Source organism: Carassius auratus, chromosome 32 (genome assembly GCF_003368295.1).
Source record: "Carassius auratus strain Wakin chromosome 32, ASM336829v1, whole genome shotgun sequence".
NCBI lineage: Eukaryota > Metazoa > Chordata > Actinopteri > Cypriniformes > Cyprinidae > Carassius > Carassius auratus.
In genome coordinates this window covers 32,038,258-32,053,231 of record NC_039274.1, presented here as the reverse complement: position 1 = coordinate 32,053,231, position 14,974 = coordinate 32,038,258, and the positions used below count along the sequence as shown (strand labels likewise).

The following is a 14,974-nucleotide window of genomic DNA, read 5'->3' as shown; positions in this document are numbered from 1 at the left end:
TACATTCATACATAATTTTTATACCCGTTTTACAAATGAGGACGTACCCAAATGGAGGTTTTTGGTGATTTTGTCAGGTTTTGCTCACTATTGTGTACAAATTTGTTCCTGAAATATGGTTAAGTAGGCACACACACATCACACTCTGTGTCACACAATCAATCCCAAAGGGAACTCTGTATGTGTGTGTGTGTTTGTTTGTGCGTTCAGATCGACAGCAAATCTATTGCTTGCAGGAGTGTGTCGGCACTTCTGTGGGACTAGAGTTCTAATAATGAATGTATTTGCAGTCCTGGACACTGTAGTGGTTACAGAACATCTCATCACGACATGAGCAACAAAAGCAAAGTTAGATTTCATGGGTCTCTTTGCAAACTTAAATTATGCTACTTCTTATTATGTAGCATATAATATGCCGCATAAACATTTTGCTAAAGTATTGAGTCGACAAAATGAGGCTTAGATGTCACATATAAAAATATTAAAATTATAAATTAGGCCTAAATCTGTAGGCAAACTCTGACAGATGTGCCTTTTAGCTCAAGTAAATAAACAAGCAAATCTATATGCTGTGGGATCTTCCCGCTTTTTTGACAGAAGTTGCCAAATCAGGGTAACCATCTGTGAAAGACTTGTTCAATAAATAACCTTAATTTTACTATAAATAATAAATATATATATCACTCTTGACGAACTTAATGCACCTTTGTTTTTGAAAATCGCTGTAATAAAATTATACTATATGTTCTAATTTAAAGAAGTAGTTCACTTCCAGAACAAAAACTTAAAGATAATGTACTCACCCCCTTTTCATCCAAGATGTTCATGTCTTTCTTTCTTCAGTCGATCGTGAAGTGAACTACCTGAAAGTGAACTACTCCTTTAATAATGGTAAAATACACTCAACTCTTATTTCTCACATTCTTAAAATAAAAAAATAGTGCCAGTAAAGTTTGGAACTGACAAATCGGGGGAATTGTATTAACCTTTTTTGTTGTTTAGGTCACATCTCTAAATATAATAATAATAATAAACAAATAAAAAAACCTGGCTGTAATAACATTGTAATAACATTTGACTGATCTCCAAACCTTAAAAAGCACCAACATTCTTTCTGGTCTGTTGCATAAGTCTCATATATACTAAAAGGAAAGACCCTGAGTGAGGTGAGCCATGAACAGCATAACCCCTCAACAGATGGCTTGTGTCATAGCAGTTGTGGACAGGGATGCATGGATTCAGGGTCCTAAAGTCTTTGCTTTTCAATCCACCTGACCTGGACTGAGGTGTTGATAGACTGGTGTTGAGTGTGAGGTTGTGCTCGATGCTGTCTGGCTGAACAATTTATAAAGTGAGGGTGACACAGACAGAGCGCAAGAGACGGCGGAGAAATCCAGCATGAAGCTGTATATTTCAAATGTGTGTGAGTGTGTGTTCATGTTGATAATGATGTGACACACAGCCTTGAATAATGAGCTGGATTCAGGTGGACACACACCTTTGTCTCTTTGTCTCGACACTCGGCCTTCGGCTGAAACTTACACTAATTATGCACTCACTCACTCGGACACATGCTCAAACTCGTGCTCAGATGTCACACTTTCTCCCTCAGCAATAAATCGATCCTGTTCTCAGCAGCTTAACACTGCCATGTTCACAAAAAAACATTTCCCATAAACACCTGACAAACACTCACATACATTTACCTATTGTAGCTAAATGAAGACAGAACTCTATTGAGTGTACCACAGCAAATAATGTTGATGATAGACCCAACCTCAAACAACAACATTTTAATGATTCATAAATTCATAAAAACTGAGGACAACATTTTTGCCCCATCTGTATCTAAAAAAAAGACAGACAGACAAATGTCCTTCATCCCAGATTTTTTTTTTCTCCATACTTATTTTCATAATCTATTAATGAAGTGGTAATGATGACTGGTTTATAGTAATTCAGTACTAATTACAATCAAATGGGTCAATAATTCAGTTCTAGAGAGACCACAAGCTTTTAAGGATCCAACCAACAGTTTATCAATACAATAAAACCAATGAGTGTCAATTTGTATGAAAGTTATTTTCAGAGCTTTTCCAGTCCCATTTTTTTTTCACATTCTCAAAGAACTATAAAAACCCCAGCAAGAATGAAAAAACTTTTGTAAACAAGAAAGAACATCAGGGCAAAAAAAACCACACACTGCTCTCAAGGAAAAAGCTAAAAAAAAGAACTTTAATAGCAATATCAAAGATAAAAGATGACAACGTGCTGATCCATGTGTGTGTGTATCTGTGTTTTTCTGGCTTTTCTCCCCATGGTAGCATTTTATTTCTTAGATTTATGGTTCGGTCTTTACTACAGAATCCAGAGAACTATTCACACTGACAAAACAGCTCTTTGTCTTTGTGAGAGTTGGCGATAAGTTTAAAGCCTAATAATCGCTCTGAGTGTTGAAACGCATCATAAAGCAACTGCTGTAAAACTGTGCTTCAGACAGCTCTATCGAAGTACTACATTTCAAAACCACAGTTCTTCTCTCATTTAATGAAAATAGTGTTTTTTCTGCCACTTTCAGAAGTTGCATGTCTCTCTTCAAAGTCAAACGAGACCGTTTCAGCTCATTGCACACAGACATTCACACAGACATATATGCATATGTGGTTTATATACTCTTCATCACTACCAAGGAAAGGCTGTTTGCTTTTTTAATTTCCCAAAAAAAGACTTTTCTAAAAAAGACAAGAAAAAAGGAAAAACATGCAACAAAAATACCTTCATCTCGTGGCCGGTTCAGTGTTGACTCATCATGTTTTTTTGTGAGTGGACCTAGGGTTAAGAAAAAAAGGAGGGAAAAAGAGAAAAGAGAAAATTCAAAAAAAGATTACTGTGGCAAGAGAAAAATCAAAAAGGAAAACAAGAAAGAGCAAAAAACAAGAAATCAGCAAGAGGTTATTGTTCTCATTCTGTTCAAAAGGTGACAAAAAAGAAAAGCAAAGGCAGACAACAAAAAGCATCATAAACACAGAATATCAAGAAAGACACAAATCGGCTACAAGATCAAAGAAGTGAATATTCTCTCTCGTCATTGTTCTGCTGCGGCTCGAAGGCCTTTCTTTAACACCAGCTTGACTTGATACCATTCTGAGGGGGGATGAAGGAAAAATCATTGGGGGGGAATCAGGAAGTAACCTCTGAAGTATGAAAAACAAGAATTTCCATTCTCATTCCCACCTCAGTCCCCCCTCCCTCCTCTGACGTCCCTTGTGCTGTGGTCAAGCTATCAACCGCCTCGCTTGAAAAAAATGTGAGAGGTGATAGAGAAGAGGACCTGAGGGAAGGAGGGCATAACACACCAGGCACGTGTTCGTGTTCTCACAAAAACACCCTTTAGGGAAACAGGAACAGGGTGCTGTTTTTGCACATACACACACAGTGTTGACTCTTGTCTTTGTGTGCAAACTGTGAAGTTTAGCCTTTCTATACATACACGGCACAAAAATAAAAGTTTAACACCATCTCTCATTATTAAACCCTGAAAGTGTTTTGAATGTATTCAAAATATACTCATTTCATTTAACCTTTGAAAGTCTTGTTGCAAAAGACTGAGATGACAATTAAAATCTGGGATTCATCATCTACATTAAACTGGTAAAAAAAACTAAAAAACTATGTTATTTTTCAATTGATTTTTTCCAATATATTTTATTGTTGGTTTATGCTAATTAGATTTTCACTCTTGGTCTCAGGTTTCTGAATTCCAAGCGCAGATTTATGAGGAAGAGTAAAAATGAGTGTACCGTCATTTTTGGGGCTCAAAAATAACAATTCTCGTTTTTATCAATGTTTAAAAACTATTTTTGTGGAAACCTTGATACTTTTTTCTGTGATAAACAGCATTTATTTGAAACAGAAATCTTTTGTAACATTCTAAATATCTTTACTGTCACGTTTGATCAATTTAATACAACCTTGCTGAATCAAAATAGCATCTTGGGTTTCTCATTTTCACTGTAAACTAAACAGTTGCAGATAGAAGTGAAAAGTAGAAAGGAGTGTAACTTCTCGAAACAAATCATTTTTGTCAGCGAATGCATTATAAAGATATTTTTAGACCCCTTTTAGACTTCTTTCTGTGTGAGTTGACCTGAAAAATGCCTGTCAGAGAGCGAGAGAGAGAGAGAGAGACAGAGTTTGAAAAAGAGAGATACATATAGAAAAATAATGAAGAGCTCCCTTTACTGGACATGGCTTTCCTTCCCAGACATTAAAGAGGAAAAAGGTAAGAGCGGATGTATGTGTGAGAGAAAGAGGTCAAATCACTCTCGCTCTGGTAGAGATGTAGAGTAAAATCAGGGGACAATATGTGTATTTGCTGACTGAGAGTAATATCATTTCAATCAAAGACACACACAAGAAAGGCAGTCTGGCCAAACAGGAAGTGCCATCTGCTACAGAGTTTACAGGCGCATCTGAGTCCACTATTGTCTCCCCTTACCTGTGATGATGGAAGTACTCTATGAACCAAAGCCATAAATTGAAGCCAAATTTAATGAGATTCAATAAAGGTTATTGTATGTGAGCATTAAAAAAAGAGGAGGGAGTGTTACATAAAATTATAATTTTTAGATATTTTTCTTATTATTTGCACTATAATGGTTCCCACTTTTGAATATAATCATTGAGGACTCAGTGCTGTTCTTAGTTTGCATACATTTCCCACCCTTATATAAATGAAAAAATTATTTTGCATAAAAAAAATATATATGTTACAAACTACCAGTGTAACTACCAAATGTTACAAACTGCCATGCTCAGGGCAGGGTGAAATAAATGGGGAGTCCACGCTCAAAGTAAATGTAAAATAAACATTTATAAATTTATTTTATACTAAAGTTAAACCCAAAAAGGGAAGAGAAAAGAAAACAACAAAAGATCAAATATGAAAGAAAGTTCAAAGGGCCCTATTTTAATGATCTAAGCACATGGTCTAAAGCGCACTTTTGTTAGTTTAATGAAGGGAAAACGGTTGGTGCGCCGGGGCACATAGTCTAAATTGATTGTCCGTATTCTCTTAATGAGTAATGGGTGTTTCTTGGGCATAATGTGCAATAAACCAACAAGAGTCTCATCTCCCATCCCCTTTAAATCCAGTATACCTACAGTATGTACCTGCCTATAGGCGCATATTACTAATGCGCTCTTTAAATAACAAATAAAAATTTTAGTGTCAGACTTTAGGTTTGAGTTGGTCTATGGTCTATTTTCAGTTCCTCAAAATATCAATGTGCCACTAATGCGCCTAAACACACCTCTCGCATGGGCGCACAATTGTGCACAAATGCATTTTCTATTTAAACAACATAGCGCAAAACAGGAAAATGAGAACTGCTCGGGCTGAAACTAGCAAAAACAATGCCACGCATTGTGCCCAAAGTATGATAGGGCCCAAAGTCTGCTGCTGGAGAGAAGGCAACCACACCGGAGGATAGAGATCCTTTAATCAGTCAACTCATCATAGGTAATCCACCGCACCTGCCGCTTGTCTCCACCCTACAAACAGACAAAGGAAAAAACACACAACACACAACAACAGAACCTAGAACACCAACTAGAGGTGAACAGATCCCGTTTAGGGAACAGGTGCTATATGACATGAGTATTAATTTCTTATATTAAGACCCCAAATATTTTCAATGATAGTGTGCACACACACTATGAGCCATTTTCCTAATTTCTTCATTATTATAATTTCTTCATAAATAGACTTATTCAACTTGCCAAAATCAATTTCATCCATTCCAAAAGGCTCATTTCAACTTTACACTCTTTGATTTTTACCTGGATGGAGATATTTTGCCCAAATTCCTCCTCCTCCAATCCATTTGACCGTCCCTTGCCTCTCTAATATTCATTTCTTCTCTCTCCTCTGCTGCACGCCTCCCATCCAAATTTTTTTCTGATCATCTCTTCTCATCATTTCTCTCCTCATAACCTCTTCTTATTTTATCTATCATTTCAGCCCCAGTTCCTGAGGCTGACCTTGCTCTGCCCTCTGGCCTTAACAGGGCACTACCAAATGCCCAATGCCATGTGTGCACATGATGCTCTTCTGATTTTGCACATTTGCACATAATTTGTGCATGCGTGAATGTGGTTATCACTTGATCTGTTCTTGTTGAGATGTTTGTGGTATGAAGGTTTGTTTAAGGCAATTCGCTTGTCATTTTGCTTGTGTGTCTATATGGTATAAACATGTAAACTCATGCGTGCATGTGATTGCATGTGCGTCTGAGTGTGTGTATGTGTGTACTGTGTATGTGACCAAAAGCAGGTGAACGCTACGCTGGAGTTACACAGTGGTTGCTGTTTTGCATGGATGAGCTATTCACACACACAGCGAGCCTCATCAGCAGATGCCAGGCGAATTACACACTCTCTCAGTGTTAGATGTCAGGGCTCGTAATCGGGCAGACCACAGGTGTCTGTGGACAGGAACGTTCAAGCAGGAATCAACCTTCTCCTCTGATATCCTAGTCTCAGGCTCAGACATCTAATGCATATGGCACACAAAGTGGAAACACTTCAGGATTTTCTAAATTGGCATCGGATTGGTTGAATTATACAGGATTTTAGAGAGATATGTGTGTGTCGCATTTTTGAACATTCCGCCTGGAAACTAAGATAAAGTGGCACCAAACCCTCTCACGAAAGATGAAAACCGTTATGTTTACAACTGTCACAACAAGCGCTTATCAGGATCAACTAAACGCCGGATTCTCAAAAGTATAGAATCTTTCAAATATGTCCGAGAGGTTATTGTGGCGACATTTCCATGCCCTGAAATATCATGCTGAAATGAAACAAACTATGACTGGTTGTTAGACATGTTGGTCAAATGGCCTCATGGACGGGCACTGGCCAATGAAAGCTGTCATGGATTCCAGACCTTCAGCCATCAGTCTGAAGATCTAGCTATGCGTGACTAATATCGCAAACGGGGGGGACTGGGGATTCTGAAATATGATTCAGAAAATCAGCTTGGAAGAGGAATGAGATAGCCAGATGGCTTTCACCTGATGTTTTCATGCCTCTTAGCTTCTCCTAAGTGGAAATGGGTATAAATTAGAGCGGAGATGGAAAGAGAGCACCCAAGTGACTTTGATAGACTAGATATAATTGAGCTCTATTTAACAGCATTAAAGATGCCTCGCTGACCTGGTGTGAAGTGGGATTCTATTATACGACATGGGGTGATGTAAATTAGAATTAGATTTAGCATTAAAGGCATTTCTATTAACAGAGTATTGCAACAGTCCAGCATTGATCTATAATGAGTTGAGTGTTTTTTATTTTATTTTATTTTTTACATTTTGATAACATAGTCTTGGTATTGAGAAAGAAATCATGTACCCGTGTTTAGTGTCACTGAAATACAATATATAGTTTTATTTAATATTTGAATAAATTTATATGGTCCATTTTTTATTTTAGTTCAGTTTTAATAATTTAGTTATGTATTTTTGCCATTTTTCTCCTTGTTCCTTTTTTTCTTTTCTTTTTTTTATATGCACATATAGTCATTATTAAGTTTATTTATTTATTTTTTTAGCACATTAAGTTAAACTAAATGAAAATGAGAAATGTTGCCCTGGCATTAAGATGGAGAAAAAAAGCATAATAAGCATAATAAGTTTAAGATTTTTATTCTTTATTTCAGTTATCCTTTATTCAATTCAAGTAACAAAACTATTTTTTTATGATTTTAGTTTCTGCTAACTATAATAACTCCGATACAGTAGACGCACTATAAAAAGAGATGGATTAAAAGAGAGACAGAAAGTCTTATGATGGTACAGTAATAGTATCAGTTGGTAATACCATAGAGTTTTAGGGTGTTAGGGTTAGGTAATTATGAAAATGTGATGTTAAAATCTAAATCAAAAAATTCTCAGAGGGAAAGTGGATATTCAGTAAGAAAAAAGATGGAACTTGATTGATATACAATCAGAAAATTGATGGAATGGCTGGCTATACATATCTGAAAGGTGGCAAAGTAAATGTTAATTTGATCAACAGCAATCCCTAACTAGCTGGTACAGCATTTGGTTATTATTTAACATTGTCCAATAACACACGCAGCCTAATCCAGGGTTTCTCATTCCTGGTCCCGAAGAGCCACTTTCCTGCTGAGTTTAGTTTCAACTTCAATTAAAGCACCAGAATAAACTAACCAAGGTCGTTGGTTTTACTTAATTAAAATTACATTCTGGTGTCTTGGAACATGATTGGAACTAAACTCTAGGGCTGCATCCAAAAACATAGGCAGCTGACTTGCTGCCTCACTGCCGGTTGAAGCAATGACATTGCGGGGAGCGTTTTTGCACGAAGGCATCTCATGAAACTGATTTTGGACATACTTCTGAGGTTCCATAATGGTTTAATGATCTACAACAAAATAGAACGAGTTTTTGTGATAACTGAATTAATATTTAATTACGGAATGGAACGCACAGGATTGTGGGAAATCAAAGGCAGTGAAGGATACATCTATGCTGCCTTCAGAATTCCATCAGAAGAAGGTACCTCTGGAGACAGGAAGTAAAGCAGAATTTGGATCCGAATGTGCCTCGATGCCTTCCTGCCTTGGAATGCTGCCTCCAAGCTGTCCGAAAGCTGAAAAATGCTGCCTCCTCAGGAAAGGGGGTAAGAAGGCAACAAGGCATATCTGAATTCTATGATTGTGTCAAATCCTTTCTTCACCTTCAAGTGATCAATTTCTAAAGGCAGCACTGATGTATCCTTCACTGCATATAATATCCCACTATGCCGTGCATTCAATGCTGTGACAGAAGAGATGAAAAGCCAAGAAATTAGTACTGCAGCTCCCTTTATTTTGTAGTGGATAATTAGACTAGTAGATAATGATACTATTTTGCTTTATCAAAGCCTTTTCTTGAAGGGTAAGTTCACCCAAGAATGAAAATTTGTCCATCTTCTACTCACCCTCAAAGCATCCTAAGTGTGTGACTTTCTTCTTTCAGAGTAATCCAATCAGAGTTATATAAAAAATTGTCCCTGCTCTTCCAAGCCTTTCAATGGGGGTAAGCGAGTGTTTGTTGTTGTAATGGCCTTCCCCTTTCATTTGTTTTGCTTGGCGTCACCAATAGATGGCGAAATACACTTATTGCATATAAGGGAGAGGAAACAAAGCAATAGTATTTTCACGTTTGTTTTTGAGGTAACAAGCTTGAGAAAATGGTTTAAACTTTAAGCTTTAGTATCCCTTTGGCAAACAGAGCGAGGTACGTTAAAGGGGGGGTGAAATGCTCGTTTTCACTCAATATCCTGTTAATCTTGAGTACCTATAGAGTAGTACTGCATCCTTCATAACTCCAAAAAGTCTTTATTTTTATTATATTTATAAGAGAAAGATAGTCTGCACCGATTTTTCCCGGAAAAACACGAGCGCCTAGAGGCGTGACGTGTGGGCGGAGCTAAAGAATCACGAGCGCCAGTAGGCTTTTGAGTTGAGAGCATGTGGAAGCTGTGACACAGATCCAGAGGCTGAAATTTAACAAGAGCAGCATCAGCAAAGGCGGTATTCAATGTGGTATGTACTGAAACTGTATATATTTGCTTAGCGGTTTTGGAAAATGACTAAGTTCCACTTTATGTCGTCTTTTTTCTTTTTTTTTTTTTTAAGCTGTACATGTGGAAAGTGCAGTTTGATGACAACATCGCATGTTGTTTACTTGGTGTGCTTATGCGCTGATAGCTAAGTTAACAACACAGAGATATTTGAAGCAGTTTTACTCACCGCATGTGGTTCCAACACACAATCGTGACCCTTTTCCATTGGGACTGCATTATCATTAAGAAATAAACAACGTGCAATCCGAAATGCAGGGAACAAATAAAAACACTTGCACAACTCCGTTGATGCTCTGTAAAAATAAACTCCATCCACTGGTCCCTTAATGCTGTTTCTCTTTTGGTAATCTGTGCAGGGTTGTCTTGCCCTGGCAACCAAAAACACACTTCTTTTGTGACTTTTCGCGACGCTCTCGCTCTGATCAGGCTGCACTCAGCCTCTCAGTGCTCTGCTATACGGGAGCGTGCGCTCTTCCGGCAGAAGAGCGCGCACTTAGGACCCATATAAGGAAATTCCGCTCCATCTAATGTCACACAGAGCCATACTCGAAAAAAAACTTTCCGAAACTTGTGACAAACCGGAAGAGTTTTTTTTGGAACAAAAATACTCCTTCAAACGTACAACTTAATTTTTTAAACTTTGTCCATGTTTAGCATGGGAATCCAACTCTTTAACAGTGTAAAAAACTCAGTATGCATGAAATAGCATTTCACCCCCCCTTTAAGTTTGTTTTCTATGTATTTCTTTGGTACCATTTGTTGTTTAATTTGAACAATGTTAAATGTCTAGTGAATGTTTGTTTGCTTGTTTGTTTTTTATTGTGAATGTTTGAGTTTATTTTGCTTTGATATTTATGTATTGTTTTTTGTTTCTTTTCTATGAAGCTGAAGGGCTGCTACAGTTGTCAACAGTTCAGAAGACATTAAATAAAGTGCGCACATCTGTAATAAAACGTCCCTCACACAGCTCCGGGGGTGAATAAAGGCCCCCTGTAGTGAATCCATGCTTTTTTTGTAAGATTAATATCCAGATTTCAAACGTAATAAACTTTTTTTTCTCACTTCTGCTGACTGTTGGGAACCGGAAGACATGCGGGCGGATGTCATAGTATGTCAGCGCTGCGTGGTTAATGACGAGTGTGGAAAGAGAACAAAACAAAATGCTGGTCAAGAATTAGAAGCACAAAATGAGGATTTGGAAAGAAAAAACATGTGAGGGAGGTTTTATTACAGATGCGTGCACTTTATTTCACGTCTTCTGAACTGTTGACAACAAACACCCGCTTACCCCCATTGAAATGCTTGGAAGATCAAGGACAATTCGACTGGATTATTCTCAAAGAAGGAAGTCACATACACCTAGTATGCTTTGAGGGTGAGTAGAACATGGACAAATTTATATTCTTGGGTGAACTAACCCTTTAAATCAGTTTCAGGATGTACCTTTGTGTGCAAACACTAGCTGTGGAGTTACTGCCTGAGTGTTGGGTATAGTTACTTTGGAAAGTAGTTAGTTAGGTTACAACGTTACCATCAATTAAAAGTAATCAGTTATGATACAGCGTTACCTATTCATAAAAGTAACGCGTTAGAGTACTCATGCGTTACCAAAAATTAAAAGCCTTTTGCAGCGGCTCACACATGACAGACACAGCCCCCGGCCCCTTTAAATGCACCTAGAAGTCGTGACTCCCAACAATAAATAACGTCAGTCATCCGACTAAATTAACACTGCAGGATAACAATAACAGGAAAGACAGTCAGCAATAGGCTATTCCACATGGTGTTTTATTTATTTATTATCACAGAGCATATTATTAATCAAAATTCGCACCTACCCAGCCCGGGTAGCCTAGGCTACTGTATATTATAAGCACCACAATATAACTCCTGATTTTTCTTTAAATTTAAATAATGCAGTTATCAAAGTACAAGTATGCTTACTTGTAAACACAACCTTAAACAGGCTTGCAGATTTAAATCCATTTAGAAATGATGAACAACCAGCCAGCCAACGATCTAACAGAAATTAACAGCTGCCTGTCAAACAAAAATGATAACAAACCGAATTAAATCCTTCACTGCCACACAGGCAAATGACAAATCGCTTAATAGTCGAACTAATTATTATTAAAGTGTCACTCACAGTCACAAGCCTAAATTCGCTTTAACACAGTCCTCTTACATTTACTCTTCAAACTAGTGATTAAAATGTAGCATTGAATTTGAGGTAGAATTTTTGGCGGTCGACAGAAGCTTTTCACCAACGCAGAGTGTGCATTTTACCGTTATGTTCTTTTCTTTTTTGTTGACAAATTGAAAATAATGGGCGCACTTCCATAAACCAAACGCTGTCCTCTCTGCCATCTTGCCGGGAGTTCGAAAAAAAACCCACACACACACACAGGGACAGGCGCAGGGCACAGACGCATCACAGCCATTGACTTTACGATCACAGAGCTTCGGCTCCGCTGATACATCCGCAGGTGGCACAGCAGAACTAGGCCTACTGTCTGACAAAAAGCAGGCTGCAGTTGGGATTTTCCTTTCCTAAAAATAACGGATTACTTTTTTAAAAAAAATAACGAAGTTACTGATTACTTACGCACGAAACTAATGCGTTAAGTTACAAATTTCAGGAAAAAAGTAATTAGAGTACTCTAACACGTTACTTTGTAACGCGTTACCCACAACACTGCTGCCTGATAAAGCAGCAAGGCAACAAGTTTTCGGACACAGCATGTGTGAAAAAAATAAAATAAAAAATCTTTATAGTCCTGTATGATTATCATATTCATATGCCATTATATTTACATGGTGCTCCAAAGCAGTCGTTCTCAAGCAGTGGGCCAGGAACCACTAGGGGGCTGCAACAAACTACCAAGTGTGGCTTACAAATATTTGGATTTGAATTTAATAGAAAATTAACCATGTAAATTCAATGTCAATAAAAAAAAACTTTGACACTGAACAGCAGAAATACAGAAATATTGTGTTGGACTTTGAGTCAGAAAGGTTGAGAACCACTAATGCAAATGATTTTATATAACCCTATTATATTACCATCAAAGTAGTGTCACAGTATTGCCATGGTGCCATGCATGAAAAACAGAGAGAAAGGAATATTAATAAAAAAGGAATGAGAGCACGAATAATAAATGGAGAAAAGGAGGAGGGTGAATGAAAGTGTTTGGTGTAGACGGAGAGAAAGTGAGGGAGGTACACAGAGATGAGTTGACTGGGATGGAGTGAATGTGTGAAAAGAGAGGTATTTGAACAGAGTAGAGCTGGATGGGATGACATTTAGGTGCGGTGGAGATGCAGACTGCATGAAGGTTAAAACTGTTTCCCCGGTAACCCCCGCCACATGGAACTAAAGCTGGGTCTCCAGAGAAAAATGGTGCCCAGCAATATCTGCCTGCTCAGTCATAAAGACTGCAGAGAGCTGTCATAAGACTGACATTAGGCTCTTCAAGTCCTGCAAACAATTGACATGAGCCAAGAGCTTATTATAATGACATTTGTAATATCATAATCTAAGAGCTAATGCACTTAAATACCAATACTACAGGGATAATAAAAACTACATTGAAACATTATTTTCAGTATTTTTTTTTTTTTTTACGTAAAAAAATCTTACAAGTCTTAGAACAAGATCAATATATCTGGTAATCAAAACTGCATAATATATTGTGTTCTATGTATTCAGAGAATGTACATTGTATTTGTCTTGATTGATAATAATTTTTTTTTAATAGCAAAAATCTCATTAGATTTATGTTTAATTCCAGTGTATGATATATACACTACTACATAAAATTTGTCAGTAATATATATATATATATATATATATATCTGATCAAATAAGCACAGCTGTATTATGAACATATATGGTATGACACAAATATGAATCTCAACCTTTGGAAATGTAGTGTAATTAGAATTGTCTACAGTAATTCTTAGTCCCTATCAGTCAATAGATGCAATACATGAGTACAGGGCCCAAAATGAACACTTACCAAGTAAAAATTGACTTTGGGTGAGTGAACTGAAGGCCAGTAAAGTTATTAAGAACTGCAATATATTGAATGATTTAATACAGGGCTGCCCAATCTGCTCCTGGAGGCCCACCTTCCTGCAGTATTTAGCTTTAAACCACTCCAATCCTCCTGCCTAGAAGAATCTTGTAATCCTCAAAGCCTTGATTAGCTGGTTCAGGTGTGTTTAATTATGAAGGACCTACAGAGCCAGGACTGGACATGCCTGATTTAAGTCAAATCTAAAGAAAACACCTGTCGGGACTAACAAACTACTTTTGTGTTGTATTGGCGTCACATGGTACACTGCTTGCTTTACGCCATTGATTATGAGGTACATATGGGTCTTTATGTTTTTGATCTGCATTGTCACGGAGATGCAGAGAAAACCCACAAAAAATACAGTAGATAATTAAGTCTAGGAACAAATTTATATTATTCAATGTAATAATAATAATATAAATGGCTTCAAATAAAATATAAAAATAAAATGAAATTATTCAATGAAATATTTATGGCTGTGAATATGGTCATTTAATATTGATATTTTAACTTAAAATATATTAACAAAGTGAAAACTATATTTTAGGTGCTGGCAACTGTTCACCTTTAATAAATAATAATAATAATAATTATAATTATAATAATAATAAAGCATTCTAAATAGTACTACCATCTGAGAAATACATTTATTGGTGTACAAATCTAATGATATTATTAATCTCAATGAACTAATTATTGATATACCTAAATTAATATGAGATTCTAATATCTGCATGCATAATAATTGCATAATGCTGTCGGCTGTAATCATATAGTGCTTTGGAGAGCAAAAAAAATAATAACTCTACAATAATGGTTTGTGTCAGCTTACTCAAATACTCCATGGTGACTTATGAAGCCTATTAATGACTTTTATGTGTGTGTGAATGCGAGAGATTGTGTGTATGAGAGCATAAATGACAGATGCAGGCTAATCTATCTGATTTAATATAATCGAGCTCATTTTAAGTGACTATTGTTTTCCTTCCTTTCCCGTTGACATTGCTGTAATTCTGTTAAAACACACAAAAGCAGCCGCTAATCACATGGATCAAAATAAAAAGTCACTGTCACTGATTGTGTTCCTCCTCTCCTCTCCTCTCCTCTCCTCTCCTCTCCTCTCCTCTCCTCTCCTCTCCTCTCCTCTCCTCTCCTCTCCTCTCCTCTCCTCTCCTCTCCATCCCCAATAAGAGTTTCAATACCTCCATTCCACATAAATCTGCAGATTTTCTCACAAAAAC

The 14,974-nt window shown here is 37.0% G+C and overlaps 1 protein-coding gene across 4 annotated transcripts in view; it reads right to left on the bottom strand.

Moving 5' to 3' along the window:
- The window catches only part of LOC113052176 (neuroligin-2-like), a 162,483-nt gene that overhangs the window by 65,501 nt on the left and 82,008 nt on the right, over positions 1 to 14,974 (bottom strand). For 3 of the 4 annotated variants that reach the window (XM_026216542.1, XM_026216543.1, XM_026216541.1), the window contains one exon: positions 2,776 to 2,829. The exons of the other annotated variant lie outside the window; for it this stretch is intronic. In XM_026216542.1, coding sequence (XP_026072327.1) covers positions 2,776 to 2,829 — 54 coding nt within the window. The remainder of the gene's footprint in view (positions 1 to 2,775; positions 2,830 to 14,974) is intronic. 4 annotated transcript variants of the gene reach the window in all.